General features: G+C 42.0%; 2 protein-coding genes across 9 annotated transcripts in view; one reads left to right on the top strand and one right to left on the bottom strand.

Moving 5' to 3' along the window:
* cpo (carboxypeptidase O) overlaps positions 1-27,869 on the top strand; it is a 60,888-nt gene that overhangs the window by 974 nt on the left and 32,045 nt on the right. The gene's annotated exons all lie outside the window — the stretch shown is intronic.
* On the bottom strand, positions 99-25,869 carry fn1b (fibronectin 1b). 6 transcript variants are annotated; one of them, XM_083522561.1, is made up of 45 exons: positions 25,502-25,869; positions 22,714-22,842; positions 22,242-22,379; positions 21,822-21,953; positions 20,877-21,014; positions 20,155-20,310; positions 19,122-19,319; positions 18,716-18,898; positions 17,712-17,888; positions 16,980-17,132; positions 16,086-16,214; positions 15,700-15,840; positions 15,222-15,334; positions 14,410-14,578; positions 14,029-14,205; positions 13,797-13,925; positions 13,140-13,229; positions 12,856-13,050; positions 12,351-12,632; positions 12,002-12,268; positions 11,743-11,837; positions 11,217-11,385; positions 11,046-11,132; positions 10,332-10,523; positions 9,371-9,649; positions 8,392-8,580; positions 8,056-8,145; positions 7,703-7,969; positions 7,493-7,609; positions 7,196-7,369; positions 6,537-6,692; positions 6,306-6,425; positions 6,001-6,206; positions 5,701-5,788; positions 4,683-4,862; positions 4,454-4,543; positions 4,159-4,347; positions 3,914-4,003; positions 2,936-3,375; positions 2,685-2,823; positions 2,455-2,616; positions 1,520-1,645; positions 1,187-1,293; positions 998-1,090; positions 99-893 (listed from the first exon to the last, which is right to left on the bottom strand). In XM_083522561.1, the coding sequence occupies exons 1-45, from the start codon at positions 25,647-25,649 to the stop codon at positions 816-818; spliced, it is 7,167 nt and encodes a 2,388-aa protein (XP_083378687.1). In that variant the 5' UTR covers positions 25,650-25,869; the 3' UTR covers positions 99-815. The 6 variants fall into 6 exon arrangements, with proteins under 6 accessions (XP_083378687.1, XP_083378688.1, XP_083378685.1 ...); XM_083522562.1 differs by having other exon boundaries at positions 2,694-2,823; XM_083522559.1 differs by having other exon boundaries at positions 20,140-20,310; positions 25,502-25,834.

Raw genomic sequence — 27,869 nt, 5'->3', positions numbered from 1 at the left:
CTGAGTTAACTGTAAGTCTCTCTCTGTATAAGGATGCATGCTAAATGCTGTAAATGTAAGTGCATTTATTTATTACATAAAACACAGACATGTCGAGATTCTTTGTAAAACTTTATTACAAACGGGAATTGGACAGTAGTGACAGTAGTGACTTTTGGCACCGACAGTAGAATTACCTTCCTAACGGCATTTAACGAAAACACTTTTGGGGCCAAATGGATAAATAAATCACAGAGCGTTCAACAATCAGACGTGATCAGCAAAATCATGTGTCCATCTAAAAAAAACCCAAAAAAACAACAGTGCTGGCTCGGAGAGAACTCGCGCCATTGGGGAAAAAAACTAAAAACATTGTTCTAAAATATCCTGTGACATTCCAATAAATCAGTGCTCGATTGTTTTAATTCGTTGATTAAAGTTGATTTCTTAAAAAAAAAAAATTTGTACTTGGTAACATTCTTCTTGTGTGTCTCTTAAAAGTTAAATGTTTAATCCTCTTTATATATTATATATAAAAAAAACAAGATGAAAGCCAATCAAACACCTGAACGACAGCCGAGCCAATTAAAAGCAGTGAAAATCGCTATGGCAATCGCTATGGCGCCACATTGCCTTTTGCTGATTGGTTGGAAAGCAGCAGCGGTGATTGCAGTAACCTTTAGGAAGGCTTTAAGGCACAAGGTTGAGGAGGTTAGATCTGTCTCACAGACATGAGGTCTCAGATCAGAGCCGGGGTAACGGAAGGAGGGGGTGGGATAGCGAGTTTGGGGGGGTGGAGGTGGAGCTGGAGGTCGAGTTGGAAGTCAGGAATCGCTTCACTCTCTCGGGTTGTGATTGGCCACGGCGTCAGCGAGGATATCAGGCCGGAGACACTCGATTGGGCAGTGGATATTCTGAAAAGAAAAGCTGGTTGATGCGATATATATTGCACTAGTATATTAATAAATGTGACGTGACCTGGTGTCGTGTGCTAACGTGAAAAAAATACCGAACTCACCACTCTGGCGGTTCCATCTCCATAGCGGATTGGCTTCAGGAGGTGAGTGTTGAACTCGCTTCCGGGCTTTTTGCAGTTGTCACAACGCCAACCCTGACACACACAATCATACGTTCATGTAACAATTCAAGAGCTGGCGTATGGTGTATACATGAGTAAAGATCTAAATAACGTGGTACATGTTCTCACCTGCTGTCCTCCATAGCAGGTGCAGGTACAGATTGTCCCGAGATACTCCTTCTGCCACTGGTTTCCCACCTGGTAAGTCTTTCCGTCGTCGTAACACGTCGACTCGTCTGTAAATGCAAAAGGAGCAGCGTTCTCAGACTTGTTTCGTTCAGGTGCAATATTTCATTTTATTTGATGAGAAAAACCTCTTTGGAGAACGCTTGCTTTAGATGCTCTACCATAGATTTTGTTAGTTAGTGGACACGGACAGGAATGATTACAAAGCCACGCCCACAAAACCACCACAAACATACCTGGAGCACCTTTAATGTAATGTAGGGAGTCGGCACTCACGTGGCTCGCACTTGAACTCTCCTTTGCCGTTGCCGAGGCAGGTGCAGCTCAACATGTGGCCGTTTTCCGCCCGTCTCTCCCAGCGCTCGCCGATGAGGTAGTTGTGGCCGTTGTCGTGGCACCACTCTGATGAAACAAAAGCAAGTTTAGACAAAACACACATTTCATCGCACTCTGGTTCACTTTTTCTTAGGGGTGTAACGGTACACAAAATTCATGGTTTGGTACGTAGCCCATTTTTGAAGTCGTGATTCGGTTCAATTTCGGGGGCAGAAACGCAAAACATAAAATCGCTTTTTGTTTTTTATTATCGTCGTTTATTATTAACATTTGAGTTCGAGTGACCATCTAGAGTTTTCAAACAGTTAAACAATTTTAAATAAATGGGCTGCTAAATAAAAAATAATTATATATATATATATATATATATTTAATAAATCTAATTAATGCAATACACTTTTTTTATAACTTTGATTAAATAAAGTATGTGATTAATTTGGCACAAATTAAATTGATTCAATAAAATTTATAAATAGAAAAAATTTAATTGTTTAGACCCCTTTTGGCTAATACAGATGTGTGTGTGTGTGTGTGTTGTTTTTTTAATTCTTTTATTTACTATTTTATTTTCAAAAGATATGTTCTACTTATTTCAGCATACAAATGTCTGCATTCAAGTAACAAACAATATAGTTAATTTATTCACTTATTCATTTACACCCCTCGATGTAAGGAATTGTCTGAAGTTTCTCCTTTTAAGATAAATTCTTGAAGCTGTACATAAAACGCAAAAGAATCCATATCGCTAGACTGTTGTTAAAATGTTGGAGATGCACATTTGTTACGTGTGCACCGTGTGTACCGTTACACTCCTACTTTTAGACTTGTGGATAACACCGTTTAGAACTCAAAGGCGATCTAATAAATGTACGTACTGGAGGAGTCGCATCGGAAGTGACCACTGCCCAGGCCCATGCACCTGCACCACAGCTTGAAGCCGGTCTCGGACATGCGCTCCCACTCGTCCCCGATTTGGTGATGAGTACCCGTTAAAGTGTCGTAGCAGGAATCGTCACTGCTTGAAACTCCGGATGATTCTGAAGAAGAAATTTAATTTACTTGATGTATTTCAGATTTATAATTTTAAAGATGTTTGCTCTTGTACCTGTGTTACCCAGGGTGATGACCTCGTCAAGAATTTTGTACTTGAGCGCATCCTTGAGAGCCTCGACGAGGACACGGTACGAGGCCCCGGACGTGAGGCCGATCAGTGTGGCACTGGTGGTGGTGGCAGGAAGTTGCACCTGCAACCATACAATTAGTTTTCTTACAAAACAGACCAATTGCATGTGTGACAACTGACCAGTTTTCATAAACAACCAAAAGTTTGTCTATATTTCTTGTTGGCTTGCTCACCTGGAACATCTTTTCATTGTGCTGAGTGACTGGATGGCAGGTCACGAGGTAGGACTTGCTCTGCTTGAAGGGTTGCCAGCTGACCGTGGTCTGAGTCTGAGCCTCCTGCGGCGTCCCTGTTTTATTTTCTGGAAAAAGGAAACTGAGTGTGTTTCTGTCACTCAGAGGCACCACTTTGGGCCTCCGTGAGCCGTCCGGCCCTGGGGCGGACACGTAGATTAGAGTTTGGCCCGTCCCAGGGGTGTTGGGGTTTGGTCGGTGCCCGCTGTGTGGCAGAGTGGGCTGGTTGTTGAATTCTGTGTACTCCATGCCCTGGCCGCCCGAGCCTGGTCTCGGCTGCACCGTTGGACCCAACACATTCACCTCTGTCTCGGGCACGTCAAGGGGACCAAGGTTGTTGTTGCGCGGGGGTACAGGCAGCGGAAACGTCTGTGTTTCCTCTGAGAGCAGAAAAGCCATTAGTAGCAAAGCGGGCAGAAAACAAGGAGATAAGACATCGGCCAACAGTTAGCGGAGACCCATCCGAGGTGAAAAGACCTTCCGGAACATTCCCCCATTTATATCAATGGGGACAAAATCTAACTAGAGTTGTTGCTGATATAATTATTGTATATCTTCTTGTATTTTTATAATTCTTGTGAAAAGCCAAACTTTAGAAGGTTTCCACCTTTTTTCGGATGAAGCATTAGCCAATGCAGCTTGCTTTCCTTTAACAACTCACAATTCCATTCTTTTAAGCGGAAAAATAAACAGCATTGCACGTCTGGTTGCACACACGGCTCTATTAGCATTACATTAGACATCCTTGCTAGCTTTGATAGAAGCCAGCCATGATGCGAAGGCTAAAAGTCATCATGCTAGCGAGTCAAAACTTTTTTTGTCTGCTCTTACCACTGAGCAACAAAAAGAGAGTTTTGAAGAAGTACACCTTTATCACCTGTGGGTGTGTCTGTGTTTGTGTATGAAGTGTGTACTTACGTGTTCTGGCCTTGCCCACCAGCGCTGGACTCCTCAGTGAGTTATGCAGAGCGACAATCTTAATGATGTATATGGTGTCTGGTTTTAGATCTACAATCACAACAACACTGAACACTGAAGCTCCTCACAAGGCGACATTTGTACGTCATCAACACACACTGTAATCTGCTTCCATCCCATTGTATCACATGTATGAGGGATGTAAGGAGATTGTATATAGGTGAAGGGGTATATGTTGTGCATACCTGTAATGGTGGCGTAGTTGCTGCCGGCGTGTGGACGGGGTGTGAGCTCACGTGGGCTGCTTCCTTCTTCCTCGTAGGTGATGTAATATCCTGTGATGCGGCTGGTGGGTGGCAGCCAGTTGAACGTGATGGAGTTTGGGGTAAGAGCCAGAAAGCGGAGGTCAGTAGGGGGCTGAAGGGATGAACCAACTGGACACACACACAGACAGTTAAGAGGATGGACGACCAAATAAATTTTCTAGCATTGAAGCTAGAAAATAAGCATAGAAATTTTAGTGTGTGTGTGATGTAGTACTTGTGTTGGTTGTGAGGACAAATGGTTCACTGCGTCTGTTTCCGTTCAGTGTGTAGATGTTGATGACGTAAGCGGTGCCAGGCTGAAGACCTGAAACAACCCGAGAAGAAAGAATTCTGGATTTTATTTTATATAAAATGTATCCGTTACACTCTGCATTTGTAATGAGGCTAAAAGACCAGCTATGGTCACATCAATCGTCCAATCTTATTGTTCATTATTAATTTACCTGTAATTTCGGCTTGCCGTTGTTCACCCGTAACCTCCATCCTGATGACTGGATAGATTCCTGTGGTGGGCTGGGCCTCAATCAGGAAACCCGTGATTGGCTCGATCTTGGCGCGCCAGGTGAGTGAAATGCTCCTGTCCTTCACATCGGTGATGCGAGGGCGCCGGGGAGGGCTGATGTCTGCCAAGCCAATCAGAGACAGGCTTTTGGTTGCTCTTGTTTTGTCCACACACTCCTACACCGTCTAACCTCGCCAGCACTAGACACTTCCTTTTAAGTCTGTTATTATACTAAACCACGGCATCTGTCAGGAAGCTAATATTACCAGGTAAATTGTTTACTGGACCATATGTGGTGTTTCAAATCGATGTAAAATGCTGCAGAGACACACTTTATTGCATGCACGTGATGTGGGTTTCACGCAGCTAAATTATAAAAGATGAGATTTTACACGGATATTACTGCCGATTGTTGATTGCTCAAAGCGCTCACTCTGTTGCTTCAAGACAATAAAAAAAAATAATGAACGACGTTTGCGAAATATACGCACAAGGGGGTGCTACAACACCAAAACTGTCAACCTGGCCCGCTTTCCCTACACTGGAAACCTGCTCCTGCCTAAAAATATTTTACAGAAACATTATAGTATAGAGAGCAGTAACAACTTCTTTCCACTCAGAACAAACACACTTTACACACTTGGTTGCATTAACACATTGGAAATCTGGGTCTGTTTGCAAGTTAGTGCTTGGGCCCTTGGTCATAAATGATTATTGAAGACATTAAAGCTCATAACGCATGCTGACTCAAATTGAGTTAAAGCTCAAATCTGGATCAGTATTAGTCAGATTGAACTGTTCCTGGACCAGTAATATTTAGGGTGAACTCTGTTCCTGCATCATTTTTATTTACAGTGAACTCGAGGTGTGATTAAAAACCAGTGCTTAGACCCTGATGATTGCTGTTTTATTCATTGTTGTATTGTTGTTGGTTAGTATTATTGTATAAAATTTCTTACCTTCAATTGTAGAGATCTCTCCAATGAGCGGTGGGCTGCTCTCCGAACCCTTCAGCGCATACACATGCACCTCGTACGCTGTAGACACCTGGAGACGGACACCGGTAAACAATGATCCCTTTAGTGTATTGTGAATAAACTGCACAAATTTCAAACAGGCAACAGGGGTGGAGTATGGGGCCATTTCAACAGCTTGTTTGAGCAGCAAATACAAACAATACCAACGTAGATAAGATTGAATCCGGATTATTAAATCACTGGGAATAAAATATAAAAAAAAAAAGGTAGGTAAATTCTTACCAGAAGTCCAGAGACGGTCACTTGCATTGCATCAGGAGCTACGTTCATCTCTTTTGTTTCCTCAATGTTGTTTTTGGGCCTCACAAGGATGCGGTATCCGTTCAGACTGGCGCTTGGTGGCCTCCAGAGCACCACGAATGATGAGGGGCCCACGTCTCCGAACTGAATGTTGGTAGGGGCGGGGATATTTGTACTGGTTGGGGGACCTAGAATTGTAAGAAGAAGACAGAATTTCCATCACTGTACAATTAGCAGTGTATTAATATCATAAATCCAGCAACAGCACCAATGTTGTGTCTACTCACTCTTGATTGTGGTTGCTCTCTCCACCACTGGTGAGCTCTCTCCATCATGGCCGATGGCGTAGACGCTGATGACATACTCTACTGTCGGCACCAATCCCGGTATTCTCAACTCGGTCTGATCTGAGAACGAACAGAACAAAAATCCTCTCTAAAAAAAATATACGTTTGCAAGTTTCCTGGATAACCTCTGCTTAGCCTGGGATTTTTTCTGGTGCATCCAGTGAGACTCACCAGGTCCCACCTCCTTCGAGAAAGTGGGTCCCACTCCGTTTTTGGGTTTCCCTGTGACCCTGTATCCGGTGATTGGGCCTCTGGCAGGTGTCCATCGCACGAAGATGGCCTGGTCCTGGATATCAGTCACGTCTATTTCTGAGGGAGATGGGACCCCTGGAAGAAAACAGATGGACAAATCACAACTGCAACTTATTCAAACATGGCAAGCAGGACCAATATCCAATGGTGGATCTCTATTCAGCTGGGATTATTTAGTAGTAGAATTGGGATCACTATTTTTTCATAATTAACTCTTGGAATATCTTTGTTCCCTGGTGGTCTAGTGGTTAGGATGCGCGCTCCCACCGCTGTGGCCGGGGTTCGATCTCCGGTCAGGGAACCAAAACCAGCCATTAGGGTTGCACAAGCCTTAGTGCTGGTCCCAAGCCCGGATAAATGGGGAGGGTTGCGTTAGGAAGGGCATCCAGTGTAAAAACGTGCCAAATCAAAACATGTGCGTCCCCTAACGGGAGAAGCCTAAAAGAAAGTTTTAACTCTTGGAATATCTTTGTTCCTGGATTAGTAATTGTTCTGGAACTGAACTGCTCTTAAAACCCTACTGTTCTGCTTGATATTCCTTTCTAGAGAAAGCGATAGTGATTCCAATAGAAACTGACCATGGCTGCCGGTGCGGTGTGTGATGATGGTTGGCGTGCTGGACGCTGGACTGTCTCCTCTGCCAGTCACTGCGTAGATGGTGATGGTGTAATCGGTGCCCGGCTGCAGGCCACTCACGACAGCTGTCGACTCGGTGCCTGGCACAGTGAACTCCTGGCCAGAGCCGCGCTCTCCTGGGGGTTCATTGTTAAATCCCATGTCAGAACAATTTCCTGATTTGGAAATTTTACGCAGTCTTGAGATGTATGTTTATTTCAATAGGCTTCAAATTGAATGTTTTGCTATCACACACATACCGGTCTGTTTGTGGTTGATCCGGTAGTAGCGCACCGGAATTGCAGGAGCATCCCAGGAGAGGGTGATGCTGTTCTCGTTGGATGAGGTCACCTCCAGGTCAGTGGGAGCATCTGAGACTAGAAAAATAATGCAGCATTAGTATGATACCTCAGATTTGGCTTTAAAATAAATTTTGTTTCTAACAAGGAAACGTGTGTGGGTGTACTCACTGGTGGACTGTGTGCCGGTGAGTGGTTTACTCTCCTGTCGGCCGCTGAGAGCGTAGACGCGCACTGTGTACAATGTGTTGGGCTGCAGGTTATTCAGGGAGTAACGCCTGCGGTTCGGGGGCAGATTCTCGTCTTGACGGCGCCCTCCACTGGTCTCCTCGTACACCAGCCGATAGCCTGTGATTTGGGCACGTGGGGCCTGCCAGTGTGCCGTGAAGGAGTGGGTGAACACGTCAGAGAAGACGAGGCCAGTGGGAGAGTCGAGGGCTGAGTGAAGGATAAACATTAGCACAAGTTAGATGTTGCTCGTATTGAAATGGAATGTGGTTGGATGGATAGAAAACGGGACTCACTGGTGGTCTGTCTGCCCGAGACCGGGGTGCTCTCTCGCTCGCCATACACACAATACACACTCACAATGTACTCGGTGACAGGAAGCAGGTCTGCGTGAAACAGGAAACCGTACGATTAATCCAGACTGTGGTGATCGTCCAACACGATATATCATTACATACTTGCATATAAACAACATGTAAATGTATTTAATTACATATACACTATATGGATAAAAGTTTGTGGACCACCAACCCCAAGTCTTTTCAAGCTACATTCTGAACAATCGTGTGCTTCTAACTTAAGGGTAAACAAGTTAGGTAAATCTCTATTTAAATGGAAGAATATGGTCGTACTTTGGAGGAGATATGTGCTGGTGCCTCCGCCCACGTTGACTTCTTGTATTCTGTCGTCATCGTTGCTCGGGTGATAGCGAATCACAAAGCGGCTGATCTCTGCTTGGCGGACCGATGGGCGGGTCCAGGAGAGGCGCATGGAATCCGGACCGACCTCTCCGAAATTCAGTTTGGTGGGAGCAGGAATGCCTGAGAAACAGAGGACACGCACAAAGAGAGAGAACACATGCACACGAACATACACACACACAAACACACACATACACATGTTAGAAGTTGAATGGGTTGAATTTTATCTTTATGGAAAGATAAACCATGAAACGGAAATAGCTTCATATTTCCCAGCTCCAAAAATACACAAAATATGACAGCGTAGAAATTATAAACATGATCTTTACATGCTGTGAAGGTCACTGAAGTAATAATAGAAATAACCTTAATTTCTACTTTATTTCCTTTTCAGACTCTGCTAGAATAAAGTTTAGTTCAAGTTCAGCCTGAATCTTATATTAATGCATCTTATATGAATGTATACACGTTTGCTTTTTGGGTGCAGCGTCCAGGTTTTCCTTTGCATTTTAAAACATTTATATATAATTATAATTTAGCTTAACTTTTGAGGTAAACTAAAAGAAAAAAAACAATTAAAACTGGATTATAAGCTAAACTGGTTTTTTTATTTTATTGATATCTCATCTAAAGCTGAATCTTTAATTTAGCTAGAATTTTTGTCTATTTTTTTAATAGAAATTATATATTTTTATATTTTTTTTTATACAAATTGTGTTCACTAAATAAAACCTCTAAAATGTACACACATTTTCAATGCACTTAAAAGAAAACAATTTTGAATATAACTACAGCCCTTGAATTGGATTTAAAATCGAAAGAACCCACGTATTCGAACCCTTTTCTGTAAAAACCAAATGAGCCCAGGTTCCGGGCGTACAGCCTCTGTAGCACGTTAAAATTCATTCACCAGCATGCGTTTGTTGCGTGATGGTTGCTGGCTCGCTCTCGATCTCCTCCATTAGCACAATGACGTTAATGTGGTAGTCGACGCCGGGCTCCAGCCCCCGGACCGTATAATAATTGGTGGACGAATCGAGTGAATCCTCCAGGATGGGCAAACTCTCCCCGGCGGCCAGTACCGTGATGCGGTACCCTGTGACGGCAGGGTGCTGTACAAGCGTCCAGCGGATCCCGATGGTGGTGTCGGTGACATTGACGTAGCCGAGGTCTTTCACCTGCGGCACGTCTGGAGATCGGGAGATCGTTCAAAAAGGCGGATGGGGGAGAGAACAGAGGGTGATCGTGTGCAGTTAGAGATTAGATAAAAAAAAAAGCAATTTCAGACTGGATAATTACATTTTTCATGCAAAAAAAGGATCCGTGCATATATTATAAACACAGGCACAATTACAAGAAGGATGGTCAGCAATAGAAGCGGATGCAATTACATCTTAAATTGTCTGCTTGTTATACAGATACACTCGATTATATTTATTACACAAAACAAATCACGCAATTAATGCAGAATTGACAGACAGCTAATCTGTTGGGTATAAAGCAGCAACAGTAATTAAAGTCAAGGCAGCAGGGTTGGAAAAGAATTTCTGGTAAGTTCTCGGGTACATCATCACCACTGTTCCGTACTTCAGTCCACCATTGGGATTTTTTTCTCGCTGGGTCATTGATGGGGAATCTTTTTTTTTTCCGTAGATTGGGAGGGTTTCTGCCACCCCAAGGTAAAAACCAGTGAATTGCAAACTGGATACCCAGTGAGATTGTAATGCTAATTCTACTCTAGCTCAAATTTTATTGTTAGCATCAAAAACTAGCACTTGTATGACGATTTAAAGGAACGCATGATGGTCATCTGCACTGTCACTTGACGGGAGCATAACCAGAACCTCCGTGCTGCCGTGCCCAGTGGTTACCTTGTCTGATCACGGAAGAGACAGGTTCGCTCTCCCTGTCGTCTTTAACAGTGTAGACGCTGACGTTGTACTCAACCCCGGGGCTCAGGTTCTCCAGCGTGCGTGAGGTCTGCCTGCCTAGGACAGCCTCTTCCAGAGAATTCCCACGTTGACCCGAGGTGGGCGTGCACGTCACACGGTAACCTGTGATGTCTGAGGGTGTTGTACAGGGGGGTTAGACAAATGACATTGGAATTGGAAAATTAATAAGAAAAAATGGGCTAAAACTTTATAATAAATATATATAATATATGAAATATATCAACAACAAATGATTAGTATAAATTTAAATAACGCGTCAATATATTTTCAATGAGAATATCAAGAGAAAAAAATAAGAAGGAAAAAGAAAGAAAAAAACTAAAATCTTTCTATGGACATAAAAAAATTTATAAGAAAAATTTATTTAGAGTTTACAATTTTTGTATTTAGAGTTTTAAAAAACATACTTCACATTATTTAAAAAATAGTGTACTGAGCTTTGATGACAGTTTTTCTAAAAAATAAAAGTAAAAAAAAAAGTTGTGTAATAAAAATTATACAATTTCTGACCTTTTCATTGTCAAATCTAAAAAAAATTATGATTATGAATATTCAGTCAGACTAACACACACAAACACACACACACACACACACAAACACACACACACACACAGAGGTAAAGTGTGTATTTACCAGGGGTGGTGGTCTCCTGCCACTGTACGGTGAGGTCGCCCGTGTCGGGGTTGGACAACAGGTTCAGGTTGGTCGGTGGAGACAGCGCTATAGAAATGACATGTTAATATTCACGCCAATGGAGACGTTTGGTTTTCTATCCTACACGTCCTGCTGTTTGGTATTTCTTACGTGTAACGACGTTGCGAGTAATGGGGGTGCCCTGTTTGCGGCCATTGAAGAGGGGCTGCAGGCTGTAGGTGTACTCCACTCCAGGGGTCAGGCCTGAGATATAGATGCTTCCTGAGTCCGAGTTCACGACCCTGGGAGCCTCACCACCCTGACTGGGCTTCACCGACATCTGATGTAAACAAACACATCACCAGAATGGGGTGAATTGTAATGGCATTGTTGCAGTACAGACAACATAAAGGCAGGGTGACGATATAAATGCAACAAACGTGTAGAGAAAGTTCACATTTACCTCAGATGTGCTGGTCAATTCTTTATACAAGACGTTTTACAACCAACATGACACTGTAATTATTACACTTTGCATCAAGTGCTAACCAAACAGCCCTGATTTCCACCATTTTGTTGGTAGAAATGATATAAATGTGTAGAGAAAGTCAATATTTTTCTCAGGTGTGTTGGAAAATGTGACAAAAAATGGTTCTGTACAACTAAATTTAGAGCTGAAGCAATTGTGCATGTTTACCCTGTAGCTGAAGCGAGGAACAGGAGTCCAGGAGATGATGATGGAGGTGTCTGTGATGTCCGTGGAGAAACGGGGCGCATTACCTATTGGCACAGCTGAGCAAAGAGAACACAAGACATGAAAAGAAAAAAAAGTTTCAATGCTTATACCACAAAGAGTGCATTACGGCTACTATGGCTAACTGCCTATGCAACATTTTTAAAACAATGTAAAGATCTTTGAACTACGTGACTAATAGGAGGCGTTTTCACAGACTCACTGGTGGTGACGGTTCCGGAGATGCCCTCACTCAGCGTGTTGCCCTGCTCTGAGTGCACGGTGATTGTGTAGGTGGTGTCTGGTTGCAGGTTATTGATGGTGTGCTGGGTCTGCTCAGGGCGGACCCTCAGTTGTTTCGGAGAGATGGAGTCCTCCGATGTTACATAGAGGCGATACCCGGTGACTTGGGCCTGTGGGGCGGACCATACCACCAATACAGTGTCTTCTGTCACATCGGGGAAGTGCAAATCTGTAGGAGCATCAGGGCCTGAAGGAACAAGAGGTCAAAGGTTAACAGTGGGGCTGCCGATAAATAAATGCGTACGGCTCAAGTATACTCGCAGACTCACGGGTAGACTTCTCTCCCACCAGCGGCTGGCTCTCGGCTCCACTGTAGACGGTGTAGACGTAGAAGCGGTACAAGGTCCCGGGCTGCAGGTGTGTGATCTCCTCGTAGGCGTTGGCCGTGGTGGGGAGCACTAGCGGCCTCTGCGTCGCACGGCCGTCGGAACCCACAGGTTCGTAGCTTACACGGTAGCCTGACACCTCGCTGGGCGGCCCAGTCCAGGTGATCGTGATCTTCACATCGGTGACCTCGTAGAACTGCAAATCGCTTGGAGCCTGGACTTCCTCTGAGGGGCGGAGTCACAAATTTACGTTAAAATGGAATGAAAACGACTGAAACTAACATAACGATCATCGTTACGGTGCTGTTCTTCAGTGGGCAACATTGCCCATGATTGAGGATAAATAATTCAATTGTAATTAAGCTCCACCCATTTCAGCGTTACAGTACTCTGGCCAGATGTTGCTTATGGCAACTTTAATTTCAATGCAGTTAGTTTAGTCTCTCACCGGGTTGAGGCTCTCCAGTCGTTTGGACCTGCAGCACCACTGCTTCGCTCTCTAGGTTTCCCTCCACAGCATAGATACTGACGTTATATGACTGACCCGGCTGGAGGTCACCCAAGATCACAGAGTTCACTGTGTGAGGCAGGATGAGCTCGGTGCTGCTGCCTTCAACAGATGGGGTGTACACCACACGGTAACCTACACACACGCACGCACACACACAGTAAATACCTCTGTCGAGCTCCAGATAAAAGGAAAATTCCAGAAATAGTGAGTTTGGAATGTACTTGTGATGGGTGCTTGAGGTCTGGTCCAAGAGATCTCGATGGATGTTTCTCTGACGTCTGTAACTTGGTGATTGGTTGGAGAATCAGGAGCTGAGGATCACACCCACATGCCATTATGTACACGTGAGCCTCTCTGTAGCTGCTCTCCTCAGAGGTAGCACTTGATTTCAGCATGTTATCTCTGCTTGTAACTTGCTGGCTAAGCAGCCATAATTATAACTTTTTTAAAGCTAGCATACAATGCAGGCTGTTCTCTGTGACTTCTTCACCAGTTATGCTAGGAATGAATAATTACATGCAAGGATCAGGTTAAAGGAAAGGAGAGCTAGAATAGTAACTATCCAGCTAGCAGTTAGCTTTGACAATAGAGTTCTTCCTTATTATTGCTGTGTTTTGTTTTGTTTATGATATGCTAGAAATTCTTGATGGTTTGCTTGAGAAGCAGCTTGCTAACTGTCACTGTTCTTTGGAGACATAGCAGATTGGCAAGAATGGCTAAGTGCAGTAATTTTGCAGATAGCTGCTTGCCAGGCTAGTAGTTTTAGTCATGTTGATTTGAACAACACAGCTGGACTACCACCTTGCAATTAGCTGGTTAGCATATAAACAGATAGTAGTTAGATACTACTAACTACAAGATAAATAATCAGTCTGTACCGGTGGTCTGAGTGGTGGTCAGGATAAGTTTAGTGTCTCCTTCTGGCTCGACTTCGAAAACCTGAACTTGGTACGTTCGGCCCGGCAGGAGATTGTCGAGGTTCAACGACGTAGTTGTGCGAGGCAGATCTGAAAGAAAATGTAATAATAATAATAACTGTGTTGAAACACTGCTGTTTGGTCGTTATTTTGTATACTGTGAATATGTTGAGTTTGAAAGCGTTAGAGGTACCGATCACAGTGGGCTCGGATCCCTCCTCGTACAGTTCGTACTGCACCCTGAACCCGGAGATGGTTTCAGATGCTGACGTCCAGGAAACAACAAAACTGCTGGATGTGATCTCGGTGGTGGACTCGGACGTGTCCAGTACTCGAGTGGGCTGAGTGGTCTCGCCTTCTGTTGGAATCACTAGACACGAAAAAGCAAAAAAACGCAAAAAACATGAAAAAGTGCACGTTCAGATGAAGATAAAGAGAATGAGGCTTATGAAGAGGATAAAGAAGATGAGGCAGATGAGAATCAGACAGGTGAGGAGCATTAGGTGGATGATGGGGATAAAGAAGATGATGAGGATGAAACAGTTGAGGATTAGGTGGATTAAAGGATACGTACGTGAGCCGTACGACGTGGTGAAGTCGAATCTGGTCACCTCTCTGTGACCGTAGCTCAGGATGCTGATGAGTTGGCCCTCATAGGTCAGGCCGGGTTTTAGGCCTGAGATGGTGTAGGAGTTGATGTGACCCGGAATAATGATCTCCTTCCACGGAGTGCGCGTGTTCTTCTGCTCAGCAGAAATGGCACAACGTTCACCCACTATATACACCTCCATCCCTTTCCCTTTCCCTTTCCTTTCTTATTTTCATCTTTGTTTCTAACACTCAAAAATTCAAAAATCAAAATCCAAATGGAACTCATGTGCGTAGGTGTGTGTGAAGTTCAAGGTCTGTGTGCTTGTTTGTGCGCAATGTTCTGCACTCCTGTACCTCTGGGCAAATATTTCGAAATGTTCCCTGGCCAATGTGAGTTTCAGGACACATCACACTCTGCGTTCTTTATATCCTACACTGAATATACTTCTTTCAAATATTTTAATATTTAATTAATATTTTACTGTTCTTGATTGACAGCTCTTACATTTATAGCATTTGGCAGATACCCAAGTTAATAGGCTTTTTACAAGGGCCAGCAGTGACAGCTACCACTTCTCAAACTTTGGTCCAGAAACCAAGGTAAATGGGAATGACTAGCACATTTTTACTAAGGGATCCCCAATGAAGACCCCTGAGGCATCCCATAATCATACTAACTGATCATAAATTACTTCCTGTGGCACAGATCAACATGAGCAAGCTGTGATTTCTGTAACAGTCCTGTTACCCGGCCCTGAGGTACACCACTGTAAAAGCATGCCAGTTTGAACCTACCACTTTCCACTTGAGGATGTACTGGGTGATGTGGGCTGATGCCGGGGGGTTCCATTGGATGGGGTGTGAGTTGGGTTGGGTTCCTGTCTCTGTGATGGTCACGCGTACTGGCACTAGTGGAATGGACGCAGCAATGGAATTAGCATTGTATTGTAGTATACACACATTTGCACTTCTTTCTTTCACCCATTTCCTGCTTTCCTAACACTTTTTTTTTTTAACAAAAAAATAAATCAGACCTGCACGAATACAAAAAGAAAAACACTTTGGAGATATGGATGTGGCTTAATTACTTTTCTTAATTGACATCCCTTGTATTTATGGCATTTGGCAGACACCCAAAGTTAAGGGCCTTCTTTGAAGGGCTCAGCAGTGGCAGCTACCACTTCTCAAACTCTGGTCCAGACACCAAGGTCTATGGGAATTAATAGCCCCACCCATTTTAACACCAATCAAAGATCTAGAGTTTGTGACTCACCCCTGGACTGGAGAGGCTCGCAGGCATGTTCTCCGATCCCGTTTCCATAGCAGGTACACCGATACTGGACGCCGTGGCTCACTTTATCCCAGGACTCGCCGATTTGATAGAACACTTTGTTCTCGGCTTCTTGGCACTGATCTGCAGCCAAAAAAAATTATTTATTTTATTGACGTGCAGATGTTCGCATTTTCTTGCGAGCTGTCAAACTGGTTAGGAAACATCTGCACTAGCACGGGTTCCAAAAAAGCTCTCAGCTACTCTGTCTCCCGGACCAAGTCCAGACAGTTGTAGACTTTAGTTCTCTTGAATGCAGAGAAAACATGGTGCTTTTTTTTAACCTCTTTTGAATGGTGCAAAAAAAAAAGAGGAGAGGGTGTAGGTACCAATGGCGTCGCATTTCCAGCGGCCGCGGCCCTGGCCGAAGCATGTGCAGTTCATCATGTAGCCCTCGTTGTGGCGCTTGTCGAACTTCTGGCCGACTTCGTAAGTGAGTCCGTCTACGATACACTGATCTGAGGGCAAAAATACAAAATTACTTTGAAAACAGTGGTGTGGCAGAGACATATTTAGGGAATTTGTTTCAAGTTTTGGTGATGGTAGTGTCCAGAAAATGATACTGAACACCGCTAGGTAAGAAAAGAACTAAAGATTCACAATTTTCCCAGTGAAATGGTTTAGAGGTCTGACTTCCAGCAGAACTTTTTTAACCCTTTATATAGCAAATACACTGATCAGGTCTTAGGTCTGGACACCAAATCCTGTACTTGGTGTCCAGACCCAAGACCTGATCAGCGTATTTGCTATATAAAGGGTTAAAAAAGGTATGCTTCCCAGCTCTATATTTATAGAAATAAGTACAAAGTTTGGGTTATTGAAGGTTACAGAATAATTTATTAGTTTGGGTTACGGTATGAAGACAAATATACATATTTTGTGATGTATAAAATAGTATAATAATAAAATTGGAATGCAGTAGCTATAGAAAGGAATACCTACAAAGTTTGGGTTTTGCTAGCTATAAAATGTACGGTAAGGTATGTATAGAAATAAGTATGTAAATAGTATTTGTCAATAGATACAAATTAAACTAATTAGTTAAGTGTTTGCACAAATTATTTATTGCTTAAGGTGAAAAACGATGCAATATACAAAATTATATATAGTCTTAGTAAGCTACAGGATTATATCATGTACAATTTTTACGTCAAAGTGGCTAATGCTAAATGGGTTGGAAATTTGAGCTATGCTAGCTTGTCGGATGGGTTTAAGGTTTGTACCTCGGAGCTGCGAGTGAGCGATGCAACTCCACTCGCCCCGGCCGTTACCCTGACACGTGCAGCGCATCATGTGACCCAGGGTGTCATGGCGCTTGTCCCACTCGTCCCCCAGGCGATACATGACGTCGTTCACTGTGCAGACTTCCTCATGAGCTAGAGAATGCAAGAAATCATGGTTAGATTTGTGTACATACATACATACATACATACATACATACACTATGCCAATGGGTTTATTTTGAGTTTGTGGTTTAGGCAGGGATTAGTCTGATGTAAGGGGTTATTTTGGGTTTAGTCCAGCTATTGGATCCAGTTTGGGTTTCTTCAGGGTTTACTGAGTTTTATCTGGATTTAGTGAACATTTTGTTTGGGTTTAGTCCTGTATGTGTGTGTTAGATTATTTGATTTAAACAAAAACTCCAAAAAAAAAAAAAGGGTGGAACATGTTACTCTGGCCGAGGCAGCTACAAATCAGCAAGCGGTTATAGCCAATGATTATGTGCTCATAAAGACTCCCTCTCATAATGACATAACAGCCCTTAAATTCTGCACTCGGATTTTGACGAGCTGGACTTGGTCATAGCTGCATTTTTGGAAAAAGTCTATAAAAGCAAACCGCATGAACGAGATTTGGAGGAAAAAACGATGATTATAGCGCCTGGCTAGCTGGCTGTTTGTTTAACTGGGTGTTGGCATCCAAAGTTAACTTAAAAAACCATGGACTCGACATACCTGCCATGGGACAAAATCCGTAGCGTCGCTCGTCGTCATAGTTGGTTGTAGTCCCGCACCACTTCATGCTGTCACGCCGGCCGTCGGCTGTGCAGTCGGTGTAATTGCGGCCGTTGTACAGGAAGGGAAACTGGCACAGGGCACCGTTGGAGTTTCCCCCGCGCGTTGTAACCATCACTGCAAGGAAAGCAGAAAGCATCATGTAAGCTACAAGCAAAGGGTTCTCGTGTTAGCACTCAGAATCCTTTTGGTTCCAGCGGACTATAAGAAATTTCTTAGCGAGTTTGCTGTTTGTAAGTGGCTCCAGGTTTGCTGGTATCCTTAAGCTTTTATGCTAATGTTGGAATTTTGAGTTCAATCCCACAGCTTTGGGTTCAGTCCTAAATTTGGTATTAGGCTAAATCTTAGAAAAAAAAGAACTTGTGTTAGAATTAGAACAAATCTAGAACCTTCTGTTTAATTCCAAAGTACTGATAATTTACAAATCTAAAACTTTTAATTAAATCTAAAAATGTAAGTTTAATACAAAAAGCCTGGGTCCTTGGTTGCATTTCCAGAGCTGGCATTTTAAATCCAATCCTGGGTCTCAGACTTTTTTAATAGTAGGACTTTTGCTCTAATCCCAAAGTAGGGATTTACCTTAATCCATATGGGATTCCCAAATGTAGTTTGAATCAATCCCAAACCCAAAAGATTTCTCACTATCTAATTTCTCAATATGCCAACCTAAACATTGTCATCAAGAAAAGAGTTGGGTAGTTTTCCAAAGCTTTAGCTGCAATTCCCAAAGCCGGAATTTTACGTCTGGTCCCTTTAATTTCATTTCCATATCTGTAACATTGGGTCCAAAAAGCGAAATTTTAGTTCTAGTCCAGAAGGTGTAATTTAGGGTCCAGTTTGAGTTAAAACCTGGTCTTGCTGATTCTAAAGGAGTCGGAGTTCAAACCCACAGCTATGAATTTGGTTTTCTAGTAGTGTAGATGTTGAATCAGTCTTCTACTTACGGTTCCTCTGAGTACAGAAGGAGTATTGGCGATCATCGTCGTAGTTAGAGGTGGTGCTGCACCACAGCTGGCCATCGTTTCGGCCTTCCGAAATGCACGAGTGGTGTGTTTTTCCTCCAAAAACAAAGGGGAACGCACACGGCTGGCCGTTCGAGTTGCCGCCGTACACCTGAGACTGGCCCTCTGAGCACACACAAAAAACCCCAGCAGAATTCAAAATGCGGCCAAGTTTGAAGCTTCTCTGACAGCAAGTCATAAACTCAAGCCATATCAGAACAGCGTGCGAGCTTCTGGATGAGGATGAAGGAGGTTTTCAAGGTTATTGCACCATATCTCAAACCTTTTTATTTCACGTTGTTATTCCCGCTTCAAAATAACCATGTACGAGTCTTGCTCATGAACATACCCCATTGTTTGCAGCTGATGCCCCCATTGACGCAGGTGCAGATCATTTGCTGGCTGCCCTGAGTCTGGATCCAGTGCATGCCGCTGTAGTAGGTGGTGCCGGATTCGGTTTGACACGAGCCGCTCTCCAGGAGCTCGGGCAGAAAGTTCACCTGATGAGTGACTGGATTGACCTGAGTAGACAAGCCTGAGCCAGAACCTAAACAGAGAAGAAAGCCAGAGTAGGAAGAGACAGAAGTGGGAAAATGTTAGCATGTGTTTCTTTTAAGTTTTAGGAAAATAATGTTTAAAATGAAACTTCAAGAAATATATATATATATATATATATATATATATATATATATATATATATATATATATATATATATATATATATATATATATATAAAATTGGACTGGATAAAAAGCAATGGAATAAAATTTAAATATAATTAAATATATAATCGATTTTTCAAAAAAGATATAAAATAGAATTTGTACCAAAATTTTCAGACACAAACATGGAGAACATTTTTTAAATATTTGTTGAACATTCTTCGATTAAATACAATAAAAAAAATAAATAAGTGGCACAAATTGGAAACGGACTCCTATAATGACAAACAAAAACAATGGTTTTGAACACGTAATTAAATGATCATTATTCAATTCTAATTATTAAAGATTGCTCAATGAATCCTTGTTTTTGTTTGCGAGAAATAAATATTAAATAATTAATGATTTATTTATTCATTAAAGAAGTTTAAAGATTAGTTATTTGCCCCCGTTTTTTTGGGTCCTTTTGGTTACAATACAAATATACGCACTTACTTTGTATAAAAAGCCACAAATATAACTAGAAATCCCAGTTCCTGCACTGTGTGAACAGCACCATGTGGGTAAGAGCTGTGAATGCTGGGATAAGCAGAAAGCGTTAGTGGTGATGGTAATAATGGTGGCTGTTCGCTCAGAGAGCTCGATGTGAGTTATTGATGAGAGAATGATTGTGGGAAAGAGATTCGGAGAAATCATGCTGTTACCTGTGTCGCACTCACCGAGGGTCGTTTGCGCCGAAGAATGACTCTCGCACTTCCATTCGCCGCGCCCGTTCCCCGCGCACACACACTGCTGCGCCCGGCCTTTCGAGTCCGCTTTGGTCCAGGTCTCGCCGATACGGTACGACTTCCTCATGTCCTGGTCATTACAGCGGTCTGAAACGGTCACAATATTCATCATTATTAATACGAGTAATAGCAGTGTGCATCTGTACCTGATTACTTTCACCTACCTTCAACTATGAAACATAATTAGCACAACTTGTGTAACGATGCCAGAAGTATCGGGACACCTTACCCATTCCACACACGCCTGCATGTGATTCCTTTAGATGCAGAAGAATGACATTTTCCTTTCACTTGAACTAGGAGACCCAAACCATGACAATGCCCCTGTGCACAAAGCCAGCTTCATGAAGATCTGCTTTACACGGGTTGGAAGTGTGTGGAAGATCTCCTGCTATAGAGCTCCAACACCTTTAAGATGGATTTTTCACTCCAACTGCACACCAGGGCTTTTCAGCTGCCTGTACATCAGTAACTGACTGAATAAATATTCGCAAATCTGCACAAAATCTATTTGAACATCTCCCAAGAAGAGTGGCGCTTATTATAACAGCTAATCGGCGCTCGATGTGGAATGGATTGTTCAAACTTTAAAAATCAAAAATGTAGCTGGGGAACAACTCAAACTCGTAATGAAGTTGTGATGCGTCACTCACTCCTAGAGGTGCAGGTGATGCGTCCGTTTCCTTCACCCACACACGTGCAGTCGACGACCATCCAGCCTTGATACTGTTTCTCCCACGTCTGCCCCACCACGTACGACGTGCCCAGTGACGTGTCGTAGCAGCGCTCGGCTGTAAAACAAACGCACATGACTCTCACTTTACGATGCAGTACGATCCCATTTCCATTCGATTCAACACAATACGATGCAATGGAAAAAATCTGCAATGCAATATGCTACTTTTATTGTTTCGTCTCAGACAGACAGCAAATCGTCAATTTATTTACTCAAGTTCTAACACGTGGTACTTTCACAAAAAAGATGAGGAAAAAAAACAGACGTTTTTTTTCCTGTTCTGTCTGCAGGAAGATACAGCTCTACCTCTGCCATGTTAATCTGTATTCTATGTGACTCTCAGGACACGCCGTATTCACGTAGCAGCAGTTTAGAAACAGTTTAGCAAAGAGAAATCAATCGACGTCGAAAATATTGGACAGAAATTATTAGCACTCTGTAAATAATAAAAGTATATTCTATATCTACTAATAACTGTATATAAATAAATCGTTTTTTACCAATGCGAATATGTTCAAAATGATGCACCGCGATACAAATGCCAACCTGCGTCCGATGCAAACTTTTTAAACCTTTAACTTTTTCTGCAACACAGTTAGCTAGATCGACACACACACAAATCATTTTAGCACCACAGGGTTACCGGGTTTGTTTGTTGTACTGTCGATATTGACCGCTTGTCCTCTCGCTATTTGCTCTGAGATTAAACATTATCCCCGACTGAGCGGAATCCTCACTCCTCAACATCGTGGGTAAGATTATCCTGAGTTCGTGCATGCTTATCGCTTATCGTCAGTCCACTTTAAGAAACGCTCGGACCATGTTGACCGTTGACCCCTGAGGGGGGCTCTTAAGCGCTCACCGATAGGTTTGCAGGTCCATTCGCCTTTTCCGTTCCCGAGACACACACACTCAAGCATGTAGTCGCCGCTGTCATGGGGTCGAGTCCAGGTCTCGCCGATTCGGTACGAGCGACCTCCTTCGTGGCAGCGATCTGTTGCAGACAGACCAAAACAAGATGCCGGTTTGATATGTAGCCGTGAACACAATAACAATATAATGTAAATGAGACATTTCCTATAACCCTAGCTCATGAGTCTGATGGGCACTATTTTCTAGCCTGTTAAATACTAGTTTCTACATTAGTCTTTGATTATTCATTCATTTATTTGTAATCTTTTTTTTTGTTGTTGTTTGTTTGTTTTTTTTATATCAAAATTCTTTCTATAAGACCAATTTCCTAACACAAGATTTCCAGTTATTCTTCACAAACGGGACCCACTTGCGATGGTGCAGCTGATTTTTCCTCTGCCCGAGCCGATGCAGGTGCAGTCCCAGATCATCCCGTCCTTCGGCCGCTCATACGTCTCGCCCACGTGGTACGATCTGGCGTTGATTTTATCGAAGCACGTCTCTTCAGCTAGACGCACATAACCGGCACAGTTAATAGGAGCACTGCATGTTTTACCAATAATTTTATTATTAATACCTTCTTCTAAAGCCACTTAGTGTATTTTTTTTTTATATAATATAAAGTGTACAAAACGGTCAAATGTTTTATTTATAAATCAAAAAATTTCTAATAGTTCCAATAATAATAGTAATAAAATGAATAGTTCTAAATAATTTTGTGCATAAAAGTGTCGAATTTCTCAATTGCAACTTTTGTGTTCTCTAGAAAGAAAAAACTTAAGGCTACTCAAACACACATTGGAAACGAATTTGAAAACCTGGTATGTAGTTTTTGTATTTACCTGTTTGTTTAGATTCACATTGGATGCCCCCAGAAGGTCCCTTGCACGTGCACAGTAACGTGCTGCCCATGTAGGGTCGCTCCCATTGGTCATTGACTCGGTAAATACGCCCATTCTCCGTGCAGCCCACTGCGTGGAAAAAGAAATGACCCATGAACCACTGCAGGTTGAAACAATCTGAAGTACCTCGAAGTATCGAAGTGAATGCAAGTAAAATCTTTCGATATCGGTGAGTTTGGATGTTTGTTCGATGGAAGAATTTGTTTGGTTGCTTGCTACACAGTGCTCGTTTCCACAAACATTTACATCAAAGTAGTGAAGTAGCGATGCTAAGAACGGCAATTTTGCAATTGATTAACAGAAAATTGTAGCCGGAAAAATTATGATTTTCCCACAACATCCTGTAAATCAGTTAATTTAGTATTAAAGTTGCAGTTGCACTAATGCCTTGTTTTTTATAGCTAGGTTTATGTTACATTCTAGTGCAAAAATGTTCTAGACCTTCACATATGACACACAATACAACAAGGGCACAATTTGGATAGGAAGATAGTTCAGTCTATTCCTCCCAGAGAAAAATTCTTACATTCAAATTACTTTTTCGGAGAGTTTTACCTTGAAACATGATCAAAATTAGACCTACACCAGTCAAATTTCGAACGTATAAATGATGTTCTTACGATTTATTATTTTTGCTATTTATAGAAACAATCTTTTTTTATTATACTGTATAACCCCAAGAAAATGATACAAAATTGAGAAATTGCATCAATCAATTGCATTTTATTGGTCAGTTATTTAGTATGGCACAGAAATGTCCACATCTTAAAAAACAGCCACTAAAGATATAGAAATGTTACATATTTTGCATAATGACTTAACATTAATACAGAAAAGTCAGTAAAATACCCTGTTTTTTGTTACACAAATTTGAAAGTAATTACGGGAACTTATTGTTGTATGAAGTGAAGTTCCATAACATTGTGTGGTTATGAGTCATGACTAAAGCATCGATACAAAATCCTGTGATTATTTGACACTATAGGTATACAATGAGATTTCGTAGCTACATAAGTTTAATCAAAGTAAGTATAGAAATAGATGTTTGGTTGTAATAGACATCCATTACTTTCTAGCAAGTTTACAAAACACTTGAGTGTCCATATTGATTTTTACAATTGGAAAGCAAAAGATTTTGTAGCTACAAAAATGTTGTTTAAAGTAAGTTTTGTTGCTTAAATTCAACTTTTATTACTTTTGAGTCACATAAGTCATAACTTCATGTGTAAATACACATTCCTCTTGTTATTTGGTAGCCTTTTAGCATTGTACTACTTTTTTGTAGGTACACAATTTTGCTTAAAGTAAGTATTGTTGCTCAAATGAAACTTGTATTACTTTTGAGTGACATAAGTCATAAGTTCATATGTAAATACAAACTCACCACAGTTATTTTCTTGATAAAATTTAAAATGTAGCCAAATGATATTGTTTAAATGATGTACAGGAATATATTAACTATTTAAACAGAATGCTGGTATAAGTACATATAATTAAACTTTTCAACTTTACACAAGCCGTTTTAATTTACATTTACTTTGGATAATAGTCATTTTTATACCCGTCTGACTTCATCAGTGCTTTTTGAATCACTGAATAGACAAGAAAAGTAACTCATCCTGTAAGGAGGTGAGCGGATCTGAACCAATCAATATCATTCTTGTGACGTTAAAATGCAACATATGTGAATTTATGAGAAGATACCCATAGACATCGAGAAATAAAGATGCCAAACAGTAGTTTCTTGTAGCCTGTGTTCACCTTTTGTCCATTTAACATTCCTTCTTTTTTTTTCTTGGGAAGTTGTATGTGCTGTATATTTAATTAGCCTTATGGGTGAGTATTTGTCTTTAAAATCTAAATGTCTGCTTTCAATCAAGGGCTGAGTGAACACATTCAATAACTGACATAGTCACACAGTTATACCAGGGTGCCAGGCTTCCAGGGTGCCATCACTTTTTGTCGGTCATGAGTCAGTCTCGTTTGTCAATAAAAAACGAGATTTTGTAAATAAAACATGTACTGGCATTGATTTTTGGCCAAAATGTCAGTTTGCAATAAATAAAGTGAATTACGTTTACATTTACAGCATTTAGCAGATGCTTTTATTCAGAGCAACGTACATTTTATACCTGAGCAGTTGAGGGCAGTTCATAGATCCAGCAGTCGCAGTTTTTTGGTGCTGGTATTTAAACTATCTGGAAATTGGGGTAAATAACTTTCAGGTGAAACAATTAAACTTATGCACTAGAGTAGAGTGAAAAACTTTCTTTGCATATCCGACATTAGAACGCTGAGGTCAGGGAGCAGGATCAGCCATTATACATCGCCCCTGAAACAAAGAGTGTTAAGGGCCTTACTCAAGGGCCCATCAGAGGCTCCTTAGACGTCCAAGTCCCATCACCAGCACACTGGTGAGACGGCTGGGCCCCTGACCAAGGCCCTTACCTGCTCAGTTAAATAAACAATTGGAAAATGGTGTCTACCAAAGTATTTGTATCTGATTATTTTAAGGTGGAAAAATGTATTGATTTTGCTAATTTTTTTGTGCAAAATATAAATTCGACATGAAATTTAACAAGTTTTTAATATTAAAATGAAATTCTGTCGCTGTTCAAAGAAAAGCTGAATTGCAGTTTGCGCAAACTGGAAACACCTTTCTGCCGCTCCGTTTGGTGTCTCTATTTAAATAAAGAGACCAATAAAGTGTGTGTGTGTTGTCCCTCACCTTGGCGTGTGTGTGTCACCTCGTCCAGCGGAAAATCCAGAGCGTGTTGCTGTTGTCCCTGCCGCTTATTCCTGCCTGTCTTCGGCACACACATCACCGCGCTGGACGCGCACAGCGCCAACAGCGCCAAACGCACCAACCGCTTCATGTCCGCGCACAGAGAACCAAACACTTACAACTCGATATAAAACCAAGTATTATTTAAAGGGGGTAAAATATTAATATTTCTCTATGTATATAATAAAAAGATCTTTTCCGGGCTGAGTGTAGAGTCTCGGTGGCGTTGCTGCGCTCTGAACGCGTCCAAGCAGCGCCGTGCGCAATCCGCGTCCCGGCCCATGCTTTTATACCGGACAGACCTGCACGCGCTTCTGGACAGAGGAAAGGGTGGTAGGGAGGGGGGCGTGGTTTATCTGATCAAAAGCCTGCTTTCTGAATGGTGGAGTGTTTTCATTTCTTCTCATGACCATCTTCCTCGACGTCTAGAAGTGACTCAGCTAGCTTTAGTGGGCATGTGGAAAAATGAAAGAATTGAAAGAGTTGTTTGCTGGAATGCATCATTTTTTTTTTTTTTTTCTATGTGGATTCGTCTATTAATATATTCAGTCGCTGAATTATTAGTACCTGGTACCGAAATGTGACATGAACTGGATTTATGTTGCGTACGAACCCCTTTGAATTCCTATTATACATCGAACAGCGACGGGTGATGGGAGATTAGAGGTTCAAATAATTGGTACTTTTGGATCCGAAGGTGTTGAGTTCAAATCCCAGCCACACCAGGGCCCCTGAGTGGGACCCTTAACCTCATATAAGCTCAATTGTATTTAAAAACGGATCCGGAGGAATGATTGGAAAGTCGTGGCCGTTGCCGGGGCATGGAGTATGGCCTGATTTAAAAACAGGAAAATATTCAATCTTTGTTTTATATTTAATGGTATATAGCCATGAATAGAACAGAACATTGGCAATATTCAACTATATTCACCTGCTACAGTAACTGCGTTTTATAGAAATATACCGAATGTATATGAATTTACTACGAAAGCACTTTCTTTGTCTTAGTTTACACACCATCACCTTCAAATTAGTCCCACTGCACAGCAATACAGCACTGAATAGCACCAGTTGCGCAGCTCCTGATGTACAAAGGAGGAGGACTTTTGGCACACTGACTTATGGAGGTTGGTGCTCCCTGTGACTGTGTGCATATGTACAGTATGTGTGTGTGAATATAATCGCATACATAGGCCATGGTGATTGTTTTTACATCTAAAAATATTAAAATAAAAAACCACCCCAGCTAATACTTATAAATGGGATGCATGTGCACAGAGTCACGATTTTTCAGCAGTCAGCAATTTTACATCATTTGATGTAGCAAGGCCGGTGTCTTCCCAATATCCAGTCAAGTTCCTAAAATCCAATATACAAAAATGGTGGTGTTTCATGCTAAGCAGAGAATCCTTGTGGAGGTAATTTAACTAGTTTCATGCAGGATTAAGCGTCTGGATTTATCATGTAAAGTAGGTTTTCGAGACAATTTGCCTCGTGTTGCGTTTCGACAGACGTGACGCAAAAAGAACACCGACAAGGGCGTAGTCTCCCGAATCCTACCCGAAACGATAACGTATGCGTCTGAGCCCATTAGCGTGGAGCAGATGTACGAGCTGTTTCCTGAGCACTTTTGGAAAGGTCTAGCGTGCGCCTGTCGGGAAACTCCTGCGCTCCGTCAAATGTCGAGGGGAAAAGTTCACCGTCCCAGGAGGAGGACTCGTCTTGTCATTCGGGCCTAATATCGAACTCTAAACAAATTCAGTTTCATACGGAGCGGAGCTCTTAGCGAGACGTTTTGTTTGGTTATTAACCTCGACCAAAAAAAAAGAAACGTTCGCAAAATGTTTGAAAGAGATGGATTGTGAAAAAAGAGACGGGAGGCTACAGACTGAGAAAACACTGAGTATGAGCAGATGTATTCATGCTAGTGTGTGTTCGTGTGTGTGTGAGCCACTACAAAACACACACAGGTCTTTCCTAGAAGCAATTTGTCTTATTATATGATTTCCACCTTGATGAGTTCACCTGTCTAGGCTGTGTTAGTCACTGCCTGTGTGTCTGTGTGTGTGTGTGTGTGTGTGTGTGTGTGTGTGTTTGCCTCTGATTCACTTCTCTGAGAATGACAGACCTGTTCGCTTGTTTATTTACTGGTTCAAAGGCCACTCGAGGCACACGTCCCTTACTGTCTGGACTACACGGCCCGTCTGAGTGAGTTCACAGCAAACATGACCTCGACATCCAACGGTATTCGAGTACCCCTCAAATCTCTAGCTAAACATCGCTTTCATATTCTTGCTAGCAATTATTTATC

Source organism: Silurus aristotelis (assembly GCF_946808225.1).
Source record: "Silurus aristotelis genome assembly, chromosome: 20".
Lineage (NCBI taxonomy): Eukaryota > Metazoa > Chordata > Actinopteri > Siluriformes > Siluridae > Silurus > Silurus aristotelis.
This window is presented reverse-complemented; position numbering and strand designations above follow the sequence as displayed.